Source organism: Trichosurus vulpecula, chromosome 1 (assembly GCF_011100635.1).
Source record: "Trichosurus vulpecula isolate mTriVul1 chromosome 1, mTriVul1.pri, whole genome shotgun sequence".
Taxonomy (NCBI): domain Eukaryota; kingdom Metazoa; phylum Chordata; class Mammalia; order Diprotodontia; family Phalangeridae; genus Trichosurus; species Trichosurus vulpecula.
In genome coordinates, this window is record NC_050573.1 from 171,520,360 (window position 1) to 171,541,296 (window position 20,937).

At 39.9% G+C, this 20,937-nt stretch overlaps 1 protein-coding gene across 1 annotated transcript in view; it reads right to left on the reverse strand.

The window, feature by feature from the left end:
* The window catches only part of F13A1 (coagulation factor XIII A chain), a 198,692-nt gene that overhangs the window by 11,169 nt on the left and 166,586 nt on the right, over positions 1–20,937 (reverse strand). Inside the window, exons 12-14 of the mRNA XM_036766459.1 lie at positions 19,757–20,044; positions 13,327–13,487; positions 7,719–7,855 (exon numbers count right to left, since the gene is read on the reverse strand). Coding sequence (XP_036622354.1) covers positions 7,719–7,855; positions 13,327–13,487; positions 19,757–20,044 — 586 coding nt within the window. The remainder of the gene's footprint in view (positions 1–7,718; positions 7,856–13,326; positions 13,488–19,756; positions 20,045–20,937) is intronic.

Genomic DNA, 20,937 nt, shown 5'->3' on the forward strand with positions numbered 1-20,937 from the left:
TCCCTCCAAAAACCCATAAAAATGGCTCTGAACCAATTCTAGAACTGCAGAACCCACAAAAACAGCAGAGGGAAGCAGGGGTCCAGCCCAGGACAGCCTGGATGGTCTCTGGGTGAGGTCTATCCCACACGGAGCTGGGAGCTGGGAGCTGGGAGCTGGGAACGGAGCGGAGCAGAGCCCAGTGTGAGCAGCACGGACCAACCAGACCAGGAGCTGGGCGGAGCATGCCTTAGTGCCCCTGAATCAGTGAGCTGTAGCAGTTACCAGACCTCTCAACCCACAAACACCAAAGACAGCAGGAGAAGGTTAGTAGGGAAAAGCTGCGGGAGTGGAATGAGTTCGGGGTTCGGCTACCAGCCCCGGGGGGCAGCAGAGGTGCGGCACCTACAGCTGCAGTTGCTTCCCGCGCCAGGCCCACCTAGTGGGAAGAATTAAGTGGCGGATCAGAGCAGGAGTGCACAGCCTGCTGAAGATTTAAGCCCAGTCCGGGTTGGGGGTTCTTGGGGAAGGAGTAGTACTGGTGTGGCAGAGCTGGCGCATCCCCCCCAAACGTGGAACATAGAACTCTCTAGTCTACAAGCAGTCATACCCCGCTGAAAAACTCAAGGGTCAAGTTAGTTGATTGGGAATATGGCCAGGCAGTGAAAATGCACACAGATTCAGTCTCAGACTTTGGATTCTTTCTTTGGTGACAAAGAAGACCAAAACATACAGCAAGAAGAAGTTAATAAAGTCAAAGAGCCTACAACAGAAGCCTCCTAGAAAAACATGAACTGGTCCCAAGCAATGGAAGAGCTCATAAAGGATTTGGAAAAGCAAGTTAGAGAAGTAGAGGAAAAATTGGGAAGAGAAATGAGAAGGATGCGAGAAAACCACGAAAAACAAGTCAATGACTTGCTAAAGGAGACCCAAAAAATACTGAAAAATACACTGAAGAAACAACACCTTAAAAAACAGACTAACTTAAATGGCAAAAGAGCTCCAAAAAGCCAATGAGGAGAAGAATGCCTTGAAAGGCAGAATTAGCCAAATGGAAAAGGAGGTCCAACGGACTACTGAAGAAATACTACCTTAAAAATTAGATTGGAGCAAGTGGAAGCTAGTGACTTGATGAGAAATCAGGATATTATAAAACAGAACCAAAGGAATGAAAAAATGGAAGACAATGTGATATATCTCATTGGATAAACCACTGACCTGGAAAATAGATCCAGGAGAGATAATTTAAAAATTATCAGGACTACCTGAAAGCCATGATCAAAAAAAGAGCCTAGATATCATCTTTCAAGAAATTATCAAGGAGAACTGCCCTGATATTCTAGAGCCACAGGGCAAAATAGAAATTGAAAGAATCCATCGATCACCTCCTCAAATAGATCCCAAAAAGAAATCTCCTAGGAATATTGTCTGCCAAATTCCAGAGCTCCCAGATCAAGGAGAAAATACTGCAAGCAGCCAGAAAGAAACAATTTGAGTATTGTGGAAACATAATCAGAATAATCCAAGATTTGGCAGCTTGTACATTAAGAGATTCGAAGGGCTTGGAATACGATATTCCGGAGGTCAACTGGAGCTAGGATTAAAACCTAGAATCACCTACCCAGCAAAACTGAGTATCATGCTCCAAGGTAAAATATGGATTTTCAATAAAATAGAGGACTTTCAAGCTTTCTCAGTGAAAAGACCAGAGCTGAATAGAAAATTTGACTTTCAAACACAAGAATCAAGAGAAGCATGAAAAGGTAATCAAGAAAAAGAACAAGAAAAAGCAATTGCAAGGGACTTACTAAAGTTGAACTGTTTTGTTTACATTCCTTCATGGAAAGATGATATGTGTGATTCATGAGACCTCAGTATTAGGGTAGCTGAAGGAATATGCATATGTATATATATATATATATGTTTATGTATATATATATATATAAGTGAATGTGTACGTATGTATATATGTATGGGTATATATATGTATATGGAGAGAGAGAGAGAGAGAGAGAGAGATAGAGAGAGAGAGAGAGAGAGAGGGAGAGCAGACACAGGGTGAGTTGAAGATGAAGGGAAGATACCTAAAAGAAATAAAATCAAATTAAGGGATGAGAGAGGAATATATTGCAAGAGGGAGATAGGGAGAGATAGAATGGGGTGGATTATCTCACATAAAGGTGGCAAGAGGAACCAGTTCTGGGGAGGAGGGGGGAGGGTCGGTGAGGGGGGAATGAGTGAATCTTGCTCTCATCAGATTTAGCCTGAGGAGGGAATACTATACATACTCAATTTGGTATCTTACCACACAGGAAAGAAGAGGGAAGAACCAAAAAAAAGGGGGGGATGATGGAGGGGAGGGCAGATGGGGGTGGAGGTAATCAAAAACAAACACTTTTGAAAGGGGACAGGGTCAAGGGAGAAAATTCAATAAGGGGGGATGGGTTGGGAAGGAGCAAAATACAGTGAGTCTTTCACAACATGAGTATTGTGGAAGGGTTATACAAAGATACACATGTGGCCTGTGTTGAATTGCTTGACTTCTTAGGGAAGGTGGGTGGGAAGGGAGGAGGGGGTAGAATTTGGAACTCAAAGTTTTAAAAACAAATGTTCAAAAACAAAAAAAAGTTTTTGCATGCAACTAGAAAATAAGATACACAGGCAATGGGGCGTAGAAATTTATCTTGCCCTACAAGAAAGGAAGGGAAAAGGGGATGGGAGGGCGAATGGGGTGACAGAAGGGAGGGCTGACTGGGGAACAGGGCAACCAGAATATATGCCATCCTTGGAGTGGAGGGGAGGGTAGAAATGGGGAGAAATTTGTAATTCAAACTCTTGTGAAAACCAATGCTGAAAACTAAATATGTTAAATAAACAAATTAAATTAATAAAAAAGCAAAGGAAGAAGAAGAAACTTAAAGAAAAAAAAGTTAGTTCTTTGTAAAAGGCAGAGTAAGAAAAAGATACTTTGAAATGGGAGGTGATGAGGATAAATTGATGGTATAAGCAAAGACCATATAAAAAATACCAAATTGGAAATACAGAACATAAAATGTCAGTTGATTGATAAAGGGGAGAAAATAACAAGTTTTTTAAAAGAAATTCTAAAGTTCCCATAGGATTTTACTTAAGTAAAGGGGATTATTGTTAGTGTATAACACTTAAACTTTTAATTTAGTTATAACTACTTAACTTTTTAAATTTAAATAAAAAGTTTATAAGTATACTCCCCTTCTTTATACTTTGATTCTGCAATAGTATTTTCCTCTCAGTGGTCTACATCATTTTAGCACCCCTTTTGGCTTTATTTTGCAGGTGGTTTTTGTGAGCACAAGGCTGTCTAAGGAAAATGTATTATTTGTGGGTTGCTCAGGCTGCGCAATTCAGGGTATCATTACAAAGCCAAGGCAAAGTGATAAATTTATAGCTTTACAATGTGTATAGTATCTAAACTATGATATAAGCCAGAGGCATCATTTTAGATTATCTGTGTATCAAGCAAACTGGGGAAATGTTTCAAATGTTCAGTAGAGAGACACTTCAAATTCTAAAAGAATTATTGCTTCAAATTGAATGTATGATTAACGTACACAAAATCCGGTATTTGGATAGTTATTAGATGGTCATTAATATATGCATATCTGTGTATGTATGTATATTTAATATTTATTGATTTATAAAGAGTTCCCTATAACTCTTCTATATGAAAACAATAAAAACACATATTTTCAATTAAAAAAAAGAAAATGAAGGACAAACAACAATAACAAAAACGATGCCAACTGACCCTGGCTGGATTTGGAGTCAAAAATCCAATTCAGTAAACATTTATTAAGTGCCTACTATGTGCCAGGCACAGTGATAAGCACTGGGGATACAAAAAGAGGCAAAAAAACCCCAAAACAGTCCCTGCTCTCATGAAGCTTAAAAAAAGATGTGTTCAAATACTGCCCATGGTACATAGCATTATATGACCCATAGATGAGTCAATGTCTTTGCAACTGTTTCCTTATCTGTAAAAAGCATTAATAATACTTGTAACAGCTCACAGAGTTGTTGCGAGACTGATAGATATTTATGTACATAAAGTGTTTTCCAAATGTAAAGTGCTATAGAAATGCTAGCTATTAATTCCAGTAATTAACAGAATGTCCCAAAAGACTTAGTGCCATTTTAAGCTATTACTAAAGCTTAAACATTTGGGGCACCCTATATTTTTTTAGAGATCAAAAAGTTGGAAAGCATGCTAGCACACTCTAGAGACCTGTGTTCAGTTCTAGGCACAAACTTTAAGGGAGATGGACTGACTTGGTCGTGAACAGAGGAAAGTGATCTGTATGGAAAGGGGTCTGGAAACCACTTATGTAAAGGATGGTGGAGGGAAAAGTCTGGGGTAAAAGAGAACAGCAAGGGAGGGGGTGGGTGAGGTACACATGAACTGCCTTGAAGGTCTGTCAAGAGGCAAATCATTACAATTAAATTGCAGTAATTAATAACAATAATAGTAATAGGTGCCTCCACTTACCTCTCACTCTCTTCTTCACCTCTCCAAAGTTATTAATGATCTTTTAATTGCTAAATCCAGCAGCCTCTTCTCAATACTCACTCTCTTCAGTATCTCCTCAGTCTCTCTTTAATACTATTGATCACTTTCTTCTTGATATTCTCTTCTCTCTGGGTTTTTGAGACAACCTCTCTCCTGATTTTTGTCCCATCTACGGACCCCTCTCTCCCAGGCTCCCTCTAACTGTACGGTGTCTCTCAGGCCCTTCCTCTTCTCCTTCTATACTAATTCACTTGTTAATTTCATCAGCTCCTGTGGATTTAATCACTGTCTCTATGCTGACAATTCTCAGGTCTACCTATCCTGACCCAACCTCTCTGCTGACCTCCAATCTTGCATCTCCAACTGCTTTTCAGACATGTTAAACTGGATGTCCAGTAAATATCTGAAACTAAACATATCTACAACATAACCCATTATCTTTCCTCCTACATCCTACTGCCTGCCTATCTTCCTTATTACTGTAGAAGTTAATACTAACTTCCCAGTGTTTCAGGCTGGCAAGCTAGAATCATTCATAACTCCTCACTCTCTCACCTCTCCCCCTCATATCCAATCTGTTACCAAGGTGTCTGCTGATTTTATGTTTGCAACATCTCTTGAATAAGCTCCCTTTTCTGCTCTGACACTGCTAACCCTCTCATACAGGCCCTTACCACCTTAGTCTGGACCACTGTAGCAGCCTGCCAGTGGATCTGTCCGCCTCGAGTCTTTTCCCATTCCAATCTATCCTCTATTCAACCAATAAAGTGATTTTCCTAAAGTGCAGGTCTGACCACATTATTCCCTCTTCTCAATAAACTCTGGTGTCTCCGTTTCATCTCTAGGATCAAATACACAATCCTCTGCTTGGAGTTCAAAGCCTAGCTCCCTCCTGTATTTCCACTCTTCTTACACCTTTCTACCCATCGGGTAATCTTCAATCCAATGACACTGGCCTCTGGCCATTCCATCAACAAGACACTCCATCTCTTGGCTCCAGGGATTTTTTCAGGCTGCGCCCCATTTATAGAAAATTTCCTCCTCATCTCTGCCTATTGACTTCTCTGGTTTCCTTTAGGTTCCAACTAAAATCTCATCTTCTACTGAAAGCCTTTCCCAACCCCTCTTAATTCTAGATCCTTCCCTTTGTTAATTATTTCCTATATATCCTGTATATAGGTTGTTTGTATATATCTGTTTGTTGTCTCCTCCATTAGACTATGAGCTCCTTGAGGGCAGGGACTGTCTTTTGCCTTATTCGTGTCTCTAGAGCTTAGCGTAAGTTCTTTTAATAAATGTTTATTGAATGACTGATTGATAATAACTAGCATTTATACAGGGCGTCTCAAATGTCTCAGTTCAGTTTTAATAGCTTAAAGTTTTGCAAAGCACTTTTCTTTGTATTATCTTACTTAATTCTTACAACAACCTTAGGAGGTAGGCATTATTATAATGCTACTATAATAATTATTAGTATTATAATACTATTATAGTAATTACTAATATTATAATACTATTATAATAATTATTAATATTATTGTAATACTACCTGTACAGGAAAATGAGACCTAGGGAGTTTAAATGACTTGCCCAATGACATACAGCTAGTTAGTGTCTGAGGTTAGATTTGAACTCTGGTCTTCCTGACTTCAAGTCCATAGCCCTATCCACTATGTCACTTAGCTGCCTAAGTTTCCAAGGTTACACAGGTAATAAGTAGCAGGACTGGGATTCTAACACAGAGTTTCTAACTCCACATCCCATGTTCTTATCAGAGTACCCTGCAGGTTAAGACAGATTTTGATTCAGTTTTAGGAAGAACTTTTTACCAATTAGAATTCTTTGGAACATAAGAGAAATAGGTTTCTTTGTGAAATGGGTGAGTTCCCTGGCACTGAAAATCTTCAAGTAGAAGAGAATGTCTATCTGTCAGGGATGTTGAAGAATGAGTTTCTACAGTGGGTGGGAGGTCAGATAGATGATCTCTGCAGTCTCTTTTGACTCCCAGTATCTGTGATGCTCAAGGAATTTGGGGTCAGCAATACTGTGGGACCTGATAGTCATATCAGATAAACTGGCACGAAGATTGACTGAGGCCTAACTCTATCAGGACTCCACAGACCCTGGAGCAGCTCTGGAGCCATCTTTCTCAAATGGTAGAGTGTGACAAAGCGAGACTGTCCCAGACCTCATTCTCTACCCCTGTACTCAGCATTTCCTTGTGGGCAGCTAAGGAAGCTGGCTGACAGTGCAGGAGTAGAGTCATAAATACCATCCAAGAAACAATTCAGGGTGTGTGTATAGGGGGGACTTGAAGGGAGGGCATCCTGTTTGACTCAGTTTCTTCATCTGTAAAATGAATATAATAATAGCACCTGCCTCCTAGGATTGTTGCGGGGATCAAATGAGATAATAATTGTAAAGCACAACACAGTGCCTGGTACAAAGTAGGTACTCAATAAATGTTTATTTCTATTATTATTATTTATCTCTCTGCTGGAAATGGATTTATATTATAGTCAATAAAGGGAAATGGGGCTCCTTCTTAAATTTTTGCTAAGAAGGGCCTCAGAATTTGAGTTTCTGCTATTAGGATGGGCTGAGACCTGAGGAGGCTTAAAGTAGTTGGGGATGGCGAATCAATAATGCTTTTATTTAGTTATACTTTTGGGGGTGGGGCTCAACTTGTGATTTCATTGGTATAAGGAGTTCCTGGTGAATGACTTCATCAGCTAGTTCAGACGGCACATGCTCTTTGACTTTGACTTTGAGAGATGTCTGGGGGCACAGAGAATTTAAGTGACTTCGTCCAGGGTTACAGAGCCTAGATTTCTCAGAGGCAGGACTTGAATCCAAGTCTTCCTGACTCTGAGACCAGCTCTATTACCCCCTACCTTATCCTGCCTCTCTTCTTTGCCCCCCTGGCAAATTAGGAGTTTGTTCACTTACTGGGGAAATTTCACAGAGTTTAGAAATCATCTAGTCCATTCCCATCATTTTATAAAAAAGGAAACTGAGATCCAGAGGGATAATGACCTGTTGGAAGTCACCCGGGTGGTAAATGACAGATCTGGCCTTGGAATCTGGAGCTTTTGACCCACCATTCTGTGCCCCTTTTCCTCTTCTAGGCTACAGGAAAGGAAAGAATGCGAAACAGAGAAAGCAACCCCAGTGACGTCAGTGTGATCCTTACCGAAACATTTTCCTGATTGGTTTCATTACTCCAGGCCCATCGAGATGTATCCAGATATTGTACAGTGTTTCTTTCAGTGGGTTGGTGAATTCTACTGTAACAACCATGTCTGAACCAACCACTTTTTGTCCTCGAACCTAAGGGGCAAAGGAAACAAAAATGCAACTTATCATGTCAAACAAAATCTACTTCTTTTCATTTTAAAGATTTGGTGCAACTACTTTTGGTCAGAAGAATCTTAAGAAGGAGAGAGTAATGTATCACTTTGACTGAGGGATGCGCATCAAGAAGATAGAAGAATACCGTTCAGTATGGTGTACCCTTTCTGAAAACAAAAATAAAAACAAACCCTCCCCCCCCCAAAAAAACATTTCCTCCCCCCCTCAAACAAACAAACAAAACAAAACCTATACACCTAATTAGAGCGAGGGATAATTGCTGAGGGCACTGGCTGTTCATTGTCAGCAGGAGGTAGAAATGCATTCTTTGAGGTGTCAGGTTTCAGTGGTGAGAGCCACCAGATGAACCCCTTTCCTACGGAAATTCTCAGATTCCCTGCCAGGTAGCCTGTATTTCAGAGTTCCTTTGGCAGAACAAAGCTGGGCAAGGTGCCGGATGCCAGAAGTGGAAGACAGCCTCCACACAGCTTTGCACCTGCCTCAGAAGATTCCAGGATACACTTGAAATCAGCATGGCTGAACAGGAAGATGTCACAGCTCATTTGACCACAATGAACATAGAAATCAAAAATGGGCAAAAAGGTGTTTGTATTTTGAGTCATGCATGACATTTTTTCCTCCTCTTCCCCTTTCTTTTCCTCCTTCCCTTCCCCCTTTCTTTTCTTCTTTCCCCTTCCCTTCCCTTCCCTGCCCTTCCCTGCCCTTCCCTGCCCTTCTCTCTTTCCTTCTTCCTTTTCTTCATCACAACTCTTTGCTACTGTTGAGATAAGAAGTTAGCTAATACCACCAGAACTTGAAAAAATTTTTAAATCAGTCAGCAACCACGGGATTTATCTTTTTGGCTTAGGGCTCTATGATCTAAAAAAACTATTTTAGGTGCTCTGTCCCCCAGCCCATTTCCCCTTCAGGTGCATTGACAGATTGTTTTAGCCTCACATAGAAAAGTCTAATGGTACAAAGTCACACTCTTTTATTCCATATTTGGGTTGTACAGTCTGTTTTTGGACTTCTGTTTGAAGTCTTTTAAGTTTGGTAGAATCTGTCTGAGCTTTTACTTTCACTGAGTTAGCCTTAGAGACCCCAGGGTCACCTCCACATCACAATGACATCTGAGTAGGATTTTTGTGTGGAGAGATGTTGTAATTAATCTTAGAAATAAAAAAAAAAACTAATTGTGAAAAGCCAGGTCAAGTTCAGCAATATCAGCTTTGGTTGGAAAATTTATTATGTTTTCTCCCTTTTTATTACAGAAGAAAAATCAGGTTAGTCATAAGCACAATATTTAGGTGTTGTGCTTTGAATTTAGCTGTGGGGTGGGTGCAATAAAAAGAAATATCACAGTATATGGTACTTATGAAGCATGGAAAACTCTAACTTACTGCCATAGTAGTCGGGCAAAATTTTTTTTCATTTTAGTGTCTAAGGGGCGTTCCACAGCTTTCTACTTATTTGCACTCAATCCTTTTGCTGGGCAAGGCATTCCCAATCAGCCTATTTGTATTTCTGAATTCTTGCCCTCATAAAACCTTGAACAAAGGGATCCTTCGGCTTATCCAGTGAAGGTTGTATGAAGTCTTTTATATGCATCTGCTTTAGAAATCAGTGCATTCACTCTAATGCTTCCAAATGGTCATGTAAAGTGATATCACTGTCAATTTTCATATTTATAAAGTCACTGGTTTCTGATTTTTTTCAATATTAGATTTAAAATGTTTATCTTTTTTTTAAAAAAAGAAACATTATTTGGCACTTTTCCAGCTTAAATATAATCTACCAATATTCACTTATTGATTTCATGTCTATGACATTTAATTTGGCCAGTTGAACAAGGTCAGTGTTTTGTTTCAATAGAAAACTCCAATAATTTGGTCTCTTGGAAAGTCACTGTTGTGACTATAGGCTTTTCTAAAGAAAATTCTTTCCAAAAATTCCTTTCATTTAGTACATGCTTAAAAAAAACACCTTTACTATAAAAGAGAGCTCAAAGTGAGAGCTCAGTTAGAAGAAAAATATTCTGAGGAAAAATAAGAGTGATCTTAGTTGTACATAGTATTTATGTCATTAATTAAGGGGGGGAGGAGAGAGTCATAATAGTTTTTATTTTGATTGAAATAAGTCAAGATTTGCAATATATATGGATATGTGATATACATACATACATATATACATATATACATATATACATATACATATATACATATATATACATATATATACATATATACATATATATATGTATATATATATATATATATATATATATATATATATATATCCTGATCCTGGCAACTAATTACCTAGCCTACTATCTTCTGTCCTTTCCCTCAGCCTAGGATTGTAAACCAATTATAACCAATTACTTGCTGGGAAAATATAAACAGGGATTTCACATATATTCTGACAGTGGAAGAGCAAAGATATTAGCCTCTATTTACAAGGAAGGCTACATTTATTTCCTGGAAGACACTGAAGGATGGCTTCCTATATTACTTCTTTATTTATTACTAGGTAAGGTCAATGATCATGAGCTAAACTTTAGTTAAATTCTCAAAGAAACAGAGCTGAACTCTTCCCACCAATCTTTTTCACTCGATAGAGAAAGAAACAGATTCCTATGTAATACATCAGAGTAAGTTGCCAGGCACCCTCTGAGTGTTCAATATATATTAATTGATGATAATGGCATTTGTTTTTTTTCATTTAGGGCAAAGGGGACTATCACTCATTTAAATGGTGTCAGAAAAAACAGTGCCCTGAACTTGCTGGGATTTGTCACAAAACAGTGATTTGGGACTTATTGATAATTTTCCCCATGCTTCTTTGGAAGACTTTTATAATGAATCAGATGGCACTGAATCCATTGAGTTAATGTAAATTATATCTAGGGAATAATTCAGTTACTAGTGGCATACTACTTTTTTACATTCTTTAAAGTATATTGTTCTATCATTCTCTTGATGGGAAAAAAATGGAAGCGAAAAGTGCCTTCTTATAATAGTAGGGCTCTCTCATAAACCCAAATATTTCTACAAATATGCATTCAGAGGTTGAGTTGTTTATTACCATAGTAAATATTTTTGTGGACAAAATCATCCATGATTCACCAGATGTGCATGGAATGGAAAGCCTGCCAAATGGTGGTAAGTTATGTCTCCCAGACAGGTACCCATCTGGGAATGAGGGTGCTATGCAGAGGAGCCACTGCAAGGGGGAACAGACTTCAAAATTCAGCAGAATCTATTAACATGGAAGCTTTAGAAGGGGGAAGAACAATGCTTTCTCTAACCATCTCTATAATTTAGTCCAGTATTCATGGCATTATAGATTTAGAGGTAGAAGGGACAATAGTCTCAGAGGTCACCGAGTCCATTCTCCCTTATTTTATACATGAGGAAAGCCTGAGGCTCAGAGAACTGACTTGCCCAAGGTCACACAACAAGGCACCATTAAAACCTAGGACTTCCCAACTCCATTGTTTCATCTTTTTGGGGGGAGGGGGTGAACAAAGAGGTGGAAAGAAAGGCTACCAAATACCATTTACTACTAGAGACAGGAGAGAATCTGAGGAGCTACACATTAAAAAAAGGACTTTAAAGACATTTGAGTGTGAAAGGAAACCACCAAAACTTTTACATAGATACTGTCATACTCACATACACCAAATGTAAAATTAAGGGGGCAGAACTACAGGACTTCTAATGTTCATTTCAACTTCAAATGTGTGAGACTAGGAGTCTACAAAAACATAGAATGGCCTACTACCAGCAATTAGATTGAAAAGAAAAGGAAAATTATGACATTATATGTGTACATATAGGTGTGTATATACATATATGTATATGTATTTATACATAGATATGTGTGTGTATATATGTATACACATAGATATATAGATATATATGTACATGTACAAATAGGTGTATTAAATGAGATACCATGCAAAATGCTTTGCAAACTTAAAGCTCTAATGCTAGTTTAAATGCTAGCTATCATTATTATTATGGTTATGGTGCTATTTTTATTATCGCTAAAGCTCCTTCCATCTAAAACTTTTGATAATTCTATAATTTAAGCACCATTTTTCAGAAAATGGCTATTGCCAGAAGTATTCCTGTCTAGGATCTGGGTGCTATTTGTTAGCTGTCGCTGACCTGAGAAATCTCCTGGCACCCATTAGTGTAGGATGCCTGCTGGACATCTGATGGTGCCTTTATCATTGGGCACCCCAGTTCCTTTATCAGTCTTGTGCTTTTGCTTACAGGTAAGGAGGTGCCACTGGCTGTGGCCTTAAGTGTTGCCAGGAGCCCTCCATCTCTTAGCTCTGGACACTCTCTCCAGCTATCCCCCATGAACTGAAATGTTCTTCTTCCTCCACTCTGACTACTGACCTCCCTGGCTTCTTTTACATCTCCCCCCAAATCCTACCTTCTACAGGATACCTTCCCCAATCCCTCTTGATTCCTATCCTTCATTAATTATTTCCTAGTCATCTTGTATATAGCTTGATATATATCTATATCTATATATGTTTGCATGTTGCCTCCCCCATTAGATCATAAGCCCCTTGAACAGGGATGACTGTCTTTTGCCTCTTTTTGTATCCCCAGCACTTAGCACAGTGACTAGCACATAGTAGGTGCTTAACTAATGTCGATTGATCAATGAACTGAATTGATCAATGAATCCATCTATAAACCTGTGTTGATTGGTTTATATTCTAAGCTAAGGCATATGGGAAAGCAGCTCTTCCCACACACCCCCTCTCCCACAGCTGCTGCTGCCTTCCCTGTTCCTAGGAACTATCAATGGTGTTGTGGAGGGTGGTGTGAAAAGAAACCTCCCCCACCCCCAAATTTGAGGGAATTGGCTATAAATCTACACCATGATTTCTGGTAGTAACTGGAAGCCACAGATTCTGAAGGTTGAAGCAGGAGATTGGCCAGGATATAAAAGTCTGATACAAACCAGCCTACTTGTGTACCTTGTTAGGAACTAAAGGTTGATGATGTTAAAATCCTTTTGGGTACAGCACAGTGGGGGAGTTTACCTCAGGGTGGGGGGAATATTTCATTTATGTGTGCTGTTCCTCCCCTGATTTATTCTGAATAATTAATAGAGTTAGCTGTGTTTCTGTATCTATCACATCTTTAGTTACTTTTCTATAAGTACATTTATAACCAGAGATACACTTATATCTCCAGCTATAGCTACTTATTTATATCTGGAGAAATGTCTGTGTGACTATATATAGGGCTGTTTATTTCTTTCAAAGAACAGAAGATTCTGGCTCAGGTTTTAGAGAGCAATAAGGAACACACACACAGAGCTCACTTGTTACTGACACCCAGTTGGCATCAATGAATGCCCAACTTCTCAAAGAACTAGGGCATGCATTGGTCTTACCCCTCTTTGGAGTTGCTGGAACTGACCTTGAGGTTCACTGTAGGGATATGCAGCACAGTTGATTTCTGCATGGCAAGAACCTTGCCGGTCTCATTGATCCGAGCGGAGACGAAGAAATGGAGTGCGGCCTGTTCCAGCAGCTGGCCCATGTACTCGCCAGCTTTGATTTGCACCACCTCATTTGTAACTAGGCCAGGAAGAAAAGCAAATGCGTGAAGGAGTGAAGCCAGAAAGATGGCCTGTTGCTTTCTCATTTTAATCTAGGTTTCCAATAACAACATAACAGGTTGGGACTGCAACAGAGGCAGGGACAAAGAGAAAAGAATGTCAGCTGGGAGCAGTGTGCATTTGTTGTGGTGGTCCTCAGTGAAATGACTTAAGGATGATAACTTGGAAAGGTTCACTAAATTGTGTCAAGTGACAGTCCCAATGCAATTATTCTCTTTATTTCCCAAAAGGATGGCCTTCTCTGTCCATCTTTAATGAAGAGGACTTTTAATGCAGAGTGCTTTGCACATAGAAGATAATATGAGGAAGAAAGAAAAAGGAAAGAAGAAGAGAGAGAGGAAGGAATGAAGGAAGGAAGGAACGAAGGAAGGAAGGAAGGAAGGAAGGAAGGAAGGAAGAAAGGAAGGAAGGAAGGAAGGAAAGGGATATATTAAACACTTACTTTGGTCCAGGCAACTTTTTTGTTGAACTGCTGAACTGAAAGTAGCTTTAACTAGGGATGTTGCTAAGGGGACTTCAGATAGCCCTCCATGGCATAGTGTGAATATTGGGGTGTAAAGGAAAACAGAAGGAGTCCTAGGTTGGCATATCTCTCTAAGAATCAAAAATATCTCATGCAGATTGGAGCTATGGTCAGACTGGCCCTCTATGAAATAATAAAATAGGTGATGATTCTCTTTGGTGGTTCCTTGTCTCTCTGTACTCTGCTTCCCTGTCATTACCTACCTCCTAAGAACTGAGTGCTTCTGTGTTGATGCCAGTCTTTCCTTCCACAGAGGAAACAATTTTAGAAAATGAACCCTGGGATATTAATGACTACATCCTATTCAGGGACAGGACAATATTTATCCAGTCTCTAATGGTTTTCAGGAATGATAAGCCATTGGGAGGGGTATATTTTGGGGTATTTGGAACTGCCTGGCAACCTTTAAATTAAACCATGTAGGTGACTGCTTATTTCACCTGCCTGATGGTAAGTAACTGAACTATATTACTGAACTATATCGGTTACGTTGTTTTTATTCTCTTTCTCACTTTCTTTCCCATTCTCAGATCCCAAGCTCCTAAGGAAAATTAGGTAAAGAGGATTCCTGGCTACCCATGCCTGTCAAAACACTCCTGTGGAGAAGCCCATTGGTTCCACTATACACGGCTGCAAAACCGTTAGCCTGGTAGTGCTGAGTTATTCAGTCCAGACTTTGACCTGTGGCAAACCTGCAGGCAGAGTACAAGAAGGCAATTGATTCACTCATTCTCCCCCAATCATTTCCCTGCTCATCACTCTGCCTCTTCCACAGATCCTTCACTGTGCGCCTCAATGAAAATTATCGAAGAAAAGAAATCCCCTGACTGGTAGTTTGAGCTCCAGCAAATCATTCATTTTAGCTGTATTGAGCAGCAATTGGTATTGGGTAATGACTTTGGGATTCTGAATTGTAGGAAGGCCCAAGGACAAACCTTTCAGTAAAGTGACCAGTGGAGGTGGGATATGGGTGAAGGAGAAGAATGACGAAGAGCTCATGACCTGCAGAGCACGGGGCTCCCTAGGCTAGATGTCATGAGCCCTCCTTGGGGCAGTGGAAGGGGCAAATAGAGGCTTTGAGCCAGAGGCTCTTCAAGTTTTTTTAATCAATGACTATGATGATGACAGAAGTCACATCTATTCAAATTTGGGGGTGACATTGCTTTGGGAGGGAGAGATAACAGAATCCGAGCATAAAATCTTGGCCTTAGAGAGACTACAGAAGATTTCTGTCTTGGAAGAGCAAGCCATTGCTTCATAACTGAGGACACACCCCTACTGCTATCCATATCTTTGTTCCTGAACCACCATATCCACCTTCAGAGTTCCAGGCTAAAGAGGAAGATAATTAATAATAATAATAATTAATAATAATAGCTAACATTTATGTAATGCTTACTGTGTCCCAACCTAGTATTGACATCTTGTATGTAATGCTCTGTAAGTTTTTTTTAATCAATGACTAGGATGATGACAGAAGTCACTTGTGCTATGTGGGGAAAGCTAGGGGAAGCACCGTGCTAAGAACTTTCCAATCATTATCTCATTCAATCCTCACGACAGCCCTGAGAGGGGCGCTACTAGTACTCCCATGTTATAGATGAGGAAACAGAAGCAAACAAAAGCTACATGACTTGCCCAGGGTCACACAGCTGTAAATGTCTGAGGCTGGATTTGAACTCAGCTTTTCCTGACTCCAGGCCCGGTGCTCTATACCCAGCTTCCTCATAGCTCTGACTCCATTCTGAGGCCTCTAAGGAGATAACCTTGCCTCCTGGTGTGGTGCCCAGGCTCTGGATCTTCTTCTAGCTTTGACCTTGCCTTTTGACCTTGACCTTTCTTACTCCTAGGCTCCTTTATCCATTTTCCAACTAAGGCATCTCCAAAGCCAAGAGTGGTGAATGGAGACCCGGCTCCAGGCATTCATCCCCTAAACTGTACTCTAAGCTGGCCCATTATCAAGGGAGCTGATAAACCAGACTGCTGGCTGATGAAATGGCAAAATGAAAGGATCTACAGAAGAGGTATCTTGCCTAGGGCTAGCTCTAGTCACAATGATAATGACAAAAGTTCTCCTGGTTTTCCTGATGTGTGACTGTTTGGCAAGATTTCAAGCTTTGGGGATATCCCTGGTTTCTTGTTATCTTCCATAATCTGAGGGTCAAGACCTTTTCCCTCCTTGAGTGGTGGGTAAAGGGTCACCTAAGTTGCAGGACTAAAGAACCCAGGTTCAGTTTCAGAGCCCAGGAGAACAGTATTCCTGAAATAGCATGTTATGTAACTGCTGTATTTTGCTACTGAACAAGAAATTGTTCCAGATAAAGTTTATTAATCATGGCAAGAGAAAGAGTAATAGAACTCCACTGTACTATTGGTAGAGCTGGGTTGCTGCCAATATCATTTACTGTGCCTGGGGAAAGCCAGGGGAGACACAGACCTGAGCTGCCTTGCCTCCTTTCCCCAAAGTAAAGAAAACTAAATATAGCCAAGCTGAAATGATAGCACCTTTGAAGGCACTGGTAGGTTTAAGTTATTCAGATCCTCCAAGCTGATTCCAGCCCACACATTCCCTTTAATCATCAATCTGGAAAGCATGCATTCAATTCTAGTTGGGAAACTTTTATTTCAACAGATTGAAAAATACCTGCCTTTGACCTGCTTCTTTAAGTTCTAGTGCAAAGATACCTTTCCCAACCTAGTATTGACATCTTGTATGTAATGCTCTTTAAGTTTTTTTTTTAATCGATGACTAGGATGATGACAGAAGTCACATCTATCAAATTTGGGGGTGACATTGCTTTGGGAGGAGAGAGCTAACAGAGTCAGGACATAAAATCTTGACAGGCTAGAATAATCTGCTGAGTCTGAAGAGATTTAATAGGGATAAATGTTAAATCCTATAATTGGATTACAAAATGAACTATACAGGCAAAAGAGGGGGAAGATGTGACTAGACAACAGTTTATATGAAAAAAAAACAGGTGTTTCTTTCTCTTTTTGTGGGCTGCAAGCTCCATATAAGGCAATGGTGTAATGTAACAGCTCCCAAATTTAATTCAGTCAGGCTCCATTAACAGCAACTCAGTGTTTAAGACAAAGGAGGTGGGAGTCCCACTCTATCTGCTCCAATTAGTTCCCATCTAGAGTACTGTTTTTACTTCTGTATGCCATGGATAAATGGTGGAAGCTAGGTAGCACAGTGCATAGAGCACCAGGCCTAGAGTCAGAAAGACCAGAGTTCCAATCCAACTTCAGACACAAACTAGCTGTAGGGCCCTGGGCAAGTTACTTAACTCTGTTTGCCTCAGTTTCCTCATCGAAAAATGAGCTGGAGAAGAAAATGGCAAACCACTCCAGTATCTCCAGCAAGAAACCCCCCCAAAAGAGATCACAAACAATTGGATACAACTGAAACAACTAAACAACAGCCATGTTCCCTCTGAGATACTGGTTTTGAAACCTGAGCACAAAGGCTACTGACTACCACCAAACTCCATTCCCACAAAATAAAGAATGATAGGTTCTTACAGGTGATTAAGCTACTCCCTGAGCATGAATTAGGCCCTTCTGTCATTCTTTCATGCTACCTGTACAGCTATTTTTCAGGCCACTAATTGAATGAAAAATCGAGTCTTAATGTCCCCAACCAGCTTCTAGCACCTTCTGGCACATCTAGCAACTAACCCTACAGGATTTGACTTCAGGCTTTGGTTTCACAGGATCTTAGAATCATAGATTTAGATTGGGAAGGGGCCTTAGAGGCCATCAACTGTCTCTCCTCCACTTTACAGATGAGGAAACTGAGGCCCAGAGAGGCTAAATGATTTACTTGCCCAAAGTCACACAGATAGTTTCTGAGTCATAATTCAAAGTGACCAACTCCTGACTTTTAAATCTCATGCACTAGGCACTACACAACACTGCTTGAATATTATGCTCATTTTGCCAGAGGATATGCCTCCCAATACCCTATCAAATACCACGCTTGAGGAAATGTCATTACCAAAATTGCAGTTTCAAGTTCCAGATGGTGCATGACAGCTCCGATGGATAAGATTTTGAATTTTCTATAGTGAAAACACTCAGGAGGATATTTAAGAAAAGCAGGATGGGAGAGGTCAGGGATAAAAAAGAGGAATTCAAAGTGGTAGGAAGCAGCAGAGCCATGTCTAAAACATCACTGTCTTGTCCAAGACAATTCTGAAGGACTTTGCTATAAAATTGCTATATTTGTATGTGTATATATATATATATATATACATATATGCATATATTATATATAGCATATAAAATATGCTATACATAAATTGCTATATCTATAATATGATATTTATATTACAATACTTCTATTCCTATTTAATATAATATTTATAATAAAAATATACTATATATAAATTGCTATAAAATTGTGCATATCTTTTGATCCAGTAATATCACTACTAGGTCTGTAACCCAAAGAGATTTTTTTTAAAAGGTGGGGAGGAGTATCTATTTGTACAAAAATATTTATGGCAGCTCTTTTTGTGGTGGCCTGAGAATTGGAAATTGAAGGGATGCCCATGACTTGGGGAATGACTGAGCATATTGTGGTATATCATTGTGATGGAATACTGTTGTGCTATAAAAAACGAGAAGCAGGATGATTTCAGAAAAAGCTAGAAAGACTCACATGAACTGACACATAGTGAAGTGAGCAGAACCAGGAGAACATTGTACACAGTAAGAGCTATACTGTACAATGATCAATTGTGAATGACTTTGCTATTCTCAGTAGTACAATGACCTAAGACAATTCCAAAGGATTCATGATGAAAAAATGCTATTCACATCTAGAGAAAAAACTGATGGAGTCTGAATGCAGATTGAAGCATACCCCTTTTCACTTTTTTGTGGATGTTTTTTGGTCTGTATCTTCTTCCACAATATGACTTATATAGTAATACATTTTGCATGATTACACATTAATAACCTATATAAAATTGCTTACCATCTCAGGGAGGGGGGAGAGGAGAGAGGGAAGGAGAGAATTTGGAACTCAAAATGTTTAGAAAATGAATGTTAAAAATGTTTTTTGCATGTAATTGGAGGAAAAATAAAATATTTAAAACAAACCAACAAAAAAGTCTCACCTCTGTCACATATTAGACTTTGACCATGAACAAGTCACTTTACTTCATGCACCAGGCAACTTTCAACAACTACAAGTTACAGAGTAGATGCTTATCTGAATTTGTGGAGGGAGTTCCCACACTGGGAGCTTCTCACACTAGTGAAATCATAGATTGTGAGCCTTCCTCCCAAACTCAATTTTTTCAGGGGGGGAAGGAGTTCAAACTGCAATTTTTATTATGCCCTTCAAAAGCCAAATGGTCCACAAGAGTTGAGACTCTCCCAAACATCTCCATTAGACATATCTCCTTTCCTAAGTGAGCAAAGAGATTCTCTCAAGAAATTTACTAACCCCCAGGAGACACTTAATCTCTCATTGGCTCACAGAATTCTTGAGGTAGAATATCTGAATTTTCATTCCTTTCCATTGGAGATTAAGAAGACCAAAAAAGGTGATCTAGAGAACACGAGTGAGCTCTCTTCCTGATGCCCTTGCGTCTATGCTCTAGGAAAGCAGGTAGTGGGGGACGTCACCAATGAGATGCTAGGAAGAAAGTTCAGGTCTCAGAAATTTGAGGAAAACCTCCCCAACTTACAGGAGTAGGGCTCCACTTTCACATCGAGAGTCTGATTCTTGAATTCTGACTTCGCAACACCTGTATAGAAGACGATATTGCCAGAGAGATAAGCTGTAGCCGTGTATCGTCTAGAGGTGCTGTTCCGGAAAGTGATGCTGACTTTGAAGTCTTTTCCAAGTACAGCCTTTTCTACCTCAAAGTCCATGTCAATATCGGCCTTGAACTGATGGATGCCCTCTGTGTCAAGAGGTTTTTTAGCCCCATACATCAGAGCAGTTTCTAGGGCAAGTCTCTCTTCTTCTTTGCCTAGAGGAAAAGAACCCAAAATAATGAACAGTTATAGAGGCCCAGATATTTATTTAATCAATTTACCCATCTGTCTGGGGGCTGAATTCTGGAAATATACTAGAAGTTTCTCCAAGATGTGTTTCTTTACTGCTATTTTTGGCATTTGAGAAGTAAGAAACATGAAGCTACTAAAACTTAGCTCTATTCTTCTGAACCAAAATCTAATCACGAATTTTTGCACCTGGGGCAAATGCCAAAACACGTATCTAGGGCAAGCAGGAAAGGGTGAGAAGGGGCAACAGAATACCACCCCATGGAGGGGAGACAGAAACTATGGGAAAGGTTGCCATGTGGGGGCAGGGGAAGTAGGGAAGAGTAGGTGAGAAACTCAAATCTTGTAGTTTCTTATTTTAACTAATTATTCTTGTTAATTAGGCATGTAGCTCCTTTGTTTCTATGCTGCTGATCCTGTTGCTGAAGGACTTTGAAAGCATGCTTTAAACTGGGTGACCTGGAGAAAAGCCCTGGTTACCCACCCTAGTTAGAGCTCTGATTCTGAATGTAGTCTAATTTTCTTCTGCCTGGCTCTAGCAGAGCATTTTTAAACGGCTCTTCCTTCTACCTCTCGCTTGGAGACATTAACTTTCTCCTGCTCCTGACATCCTCCTTCCCTCCCTATATGTTTGCTCTTCACAAATGTTGCCTGTATGTGTTCCCCTCCTCCAAAGATGATACGGCAACCTGTGGGAGAGGGTAGCCATGGGACTGTGATGTCCTTGTAGGGGAGATCTTATCCATGGGCTTTTGCTTTGAATTAAGTCTAGTTGGTCCCATAAAAGAAACACATCCTGAGGAGTGGGGTGGAGTCATGGGTAATTTTTTTTGAGTGGTTGCTGATCCCCAGAGCCCCT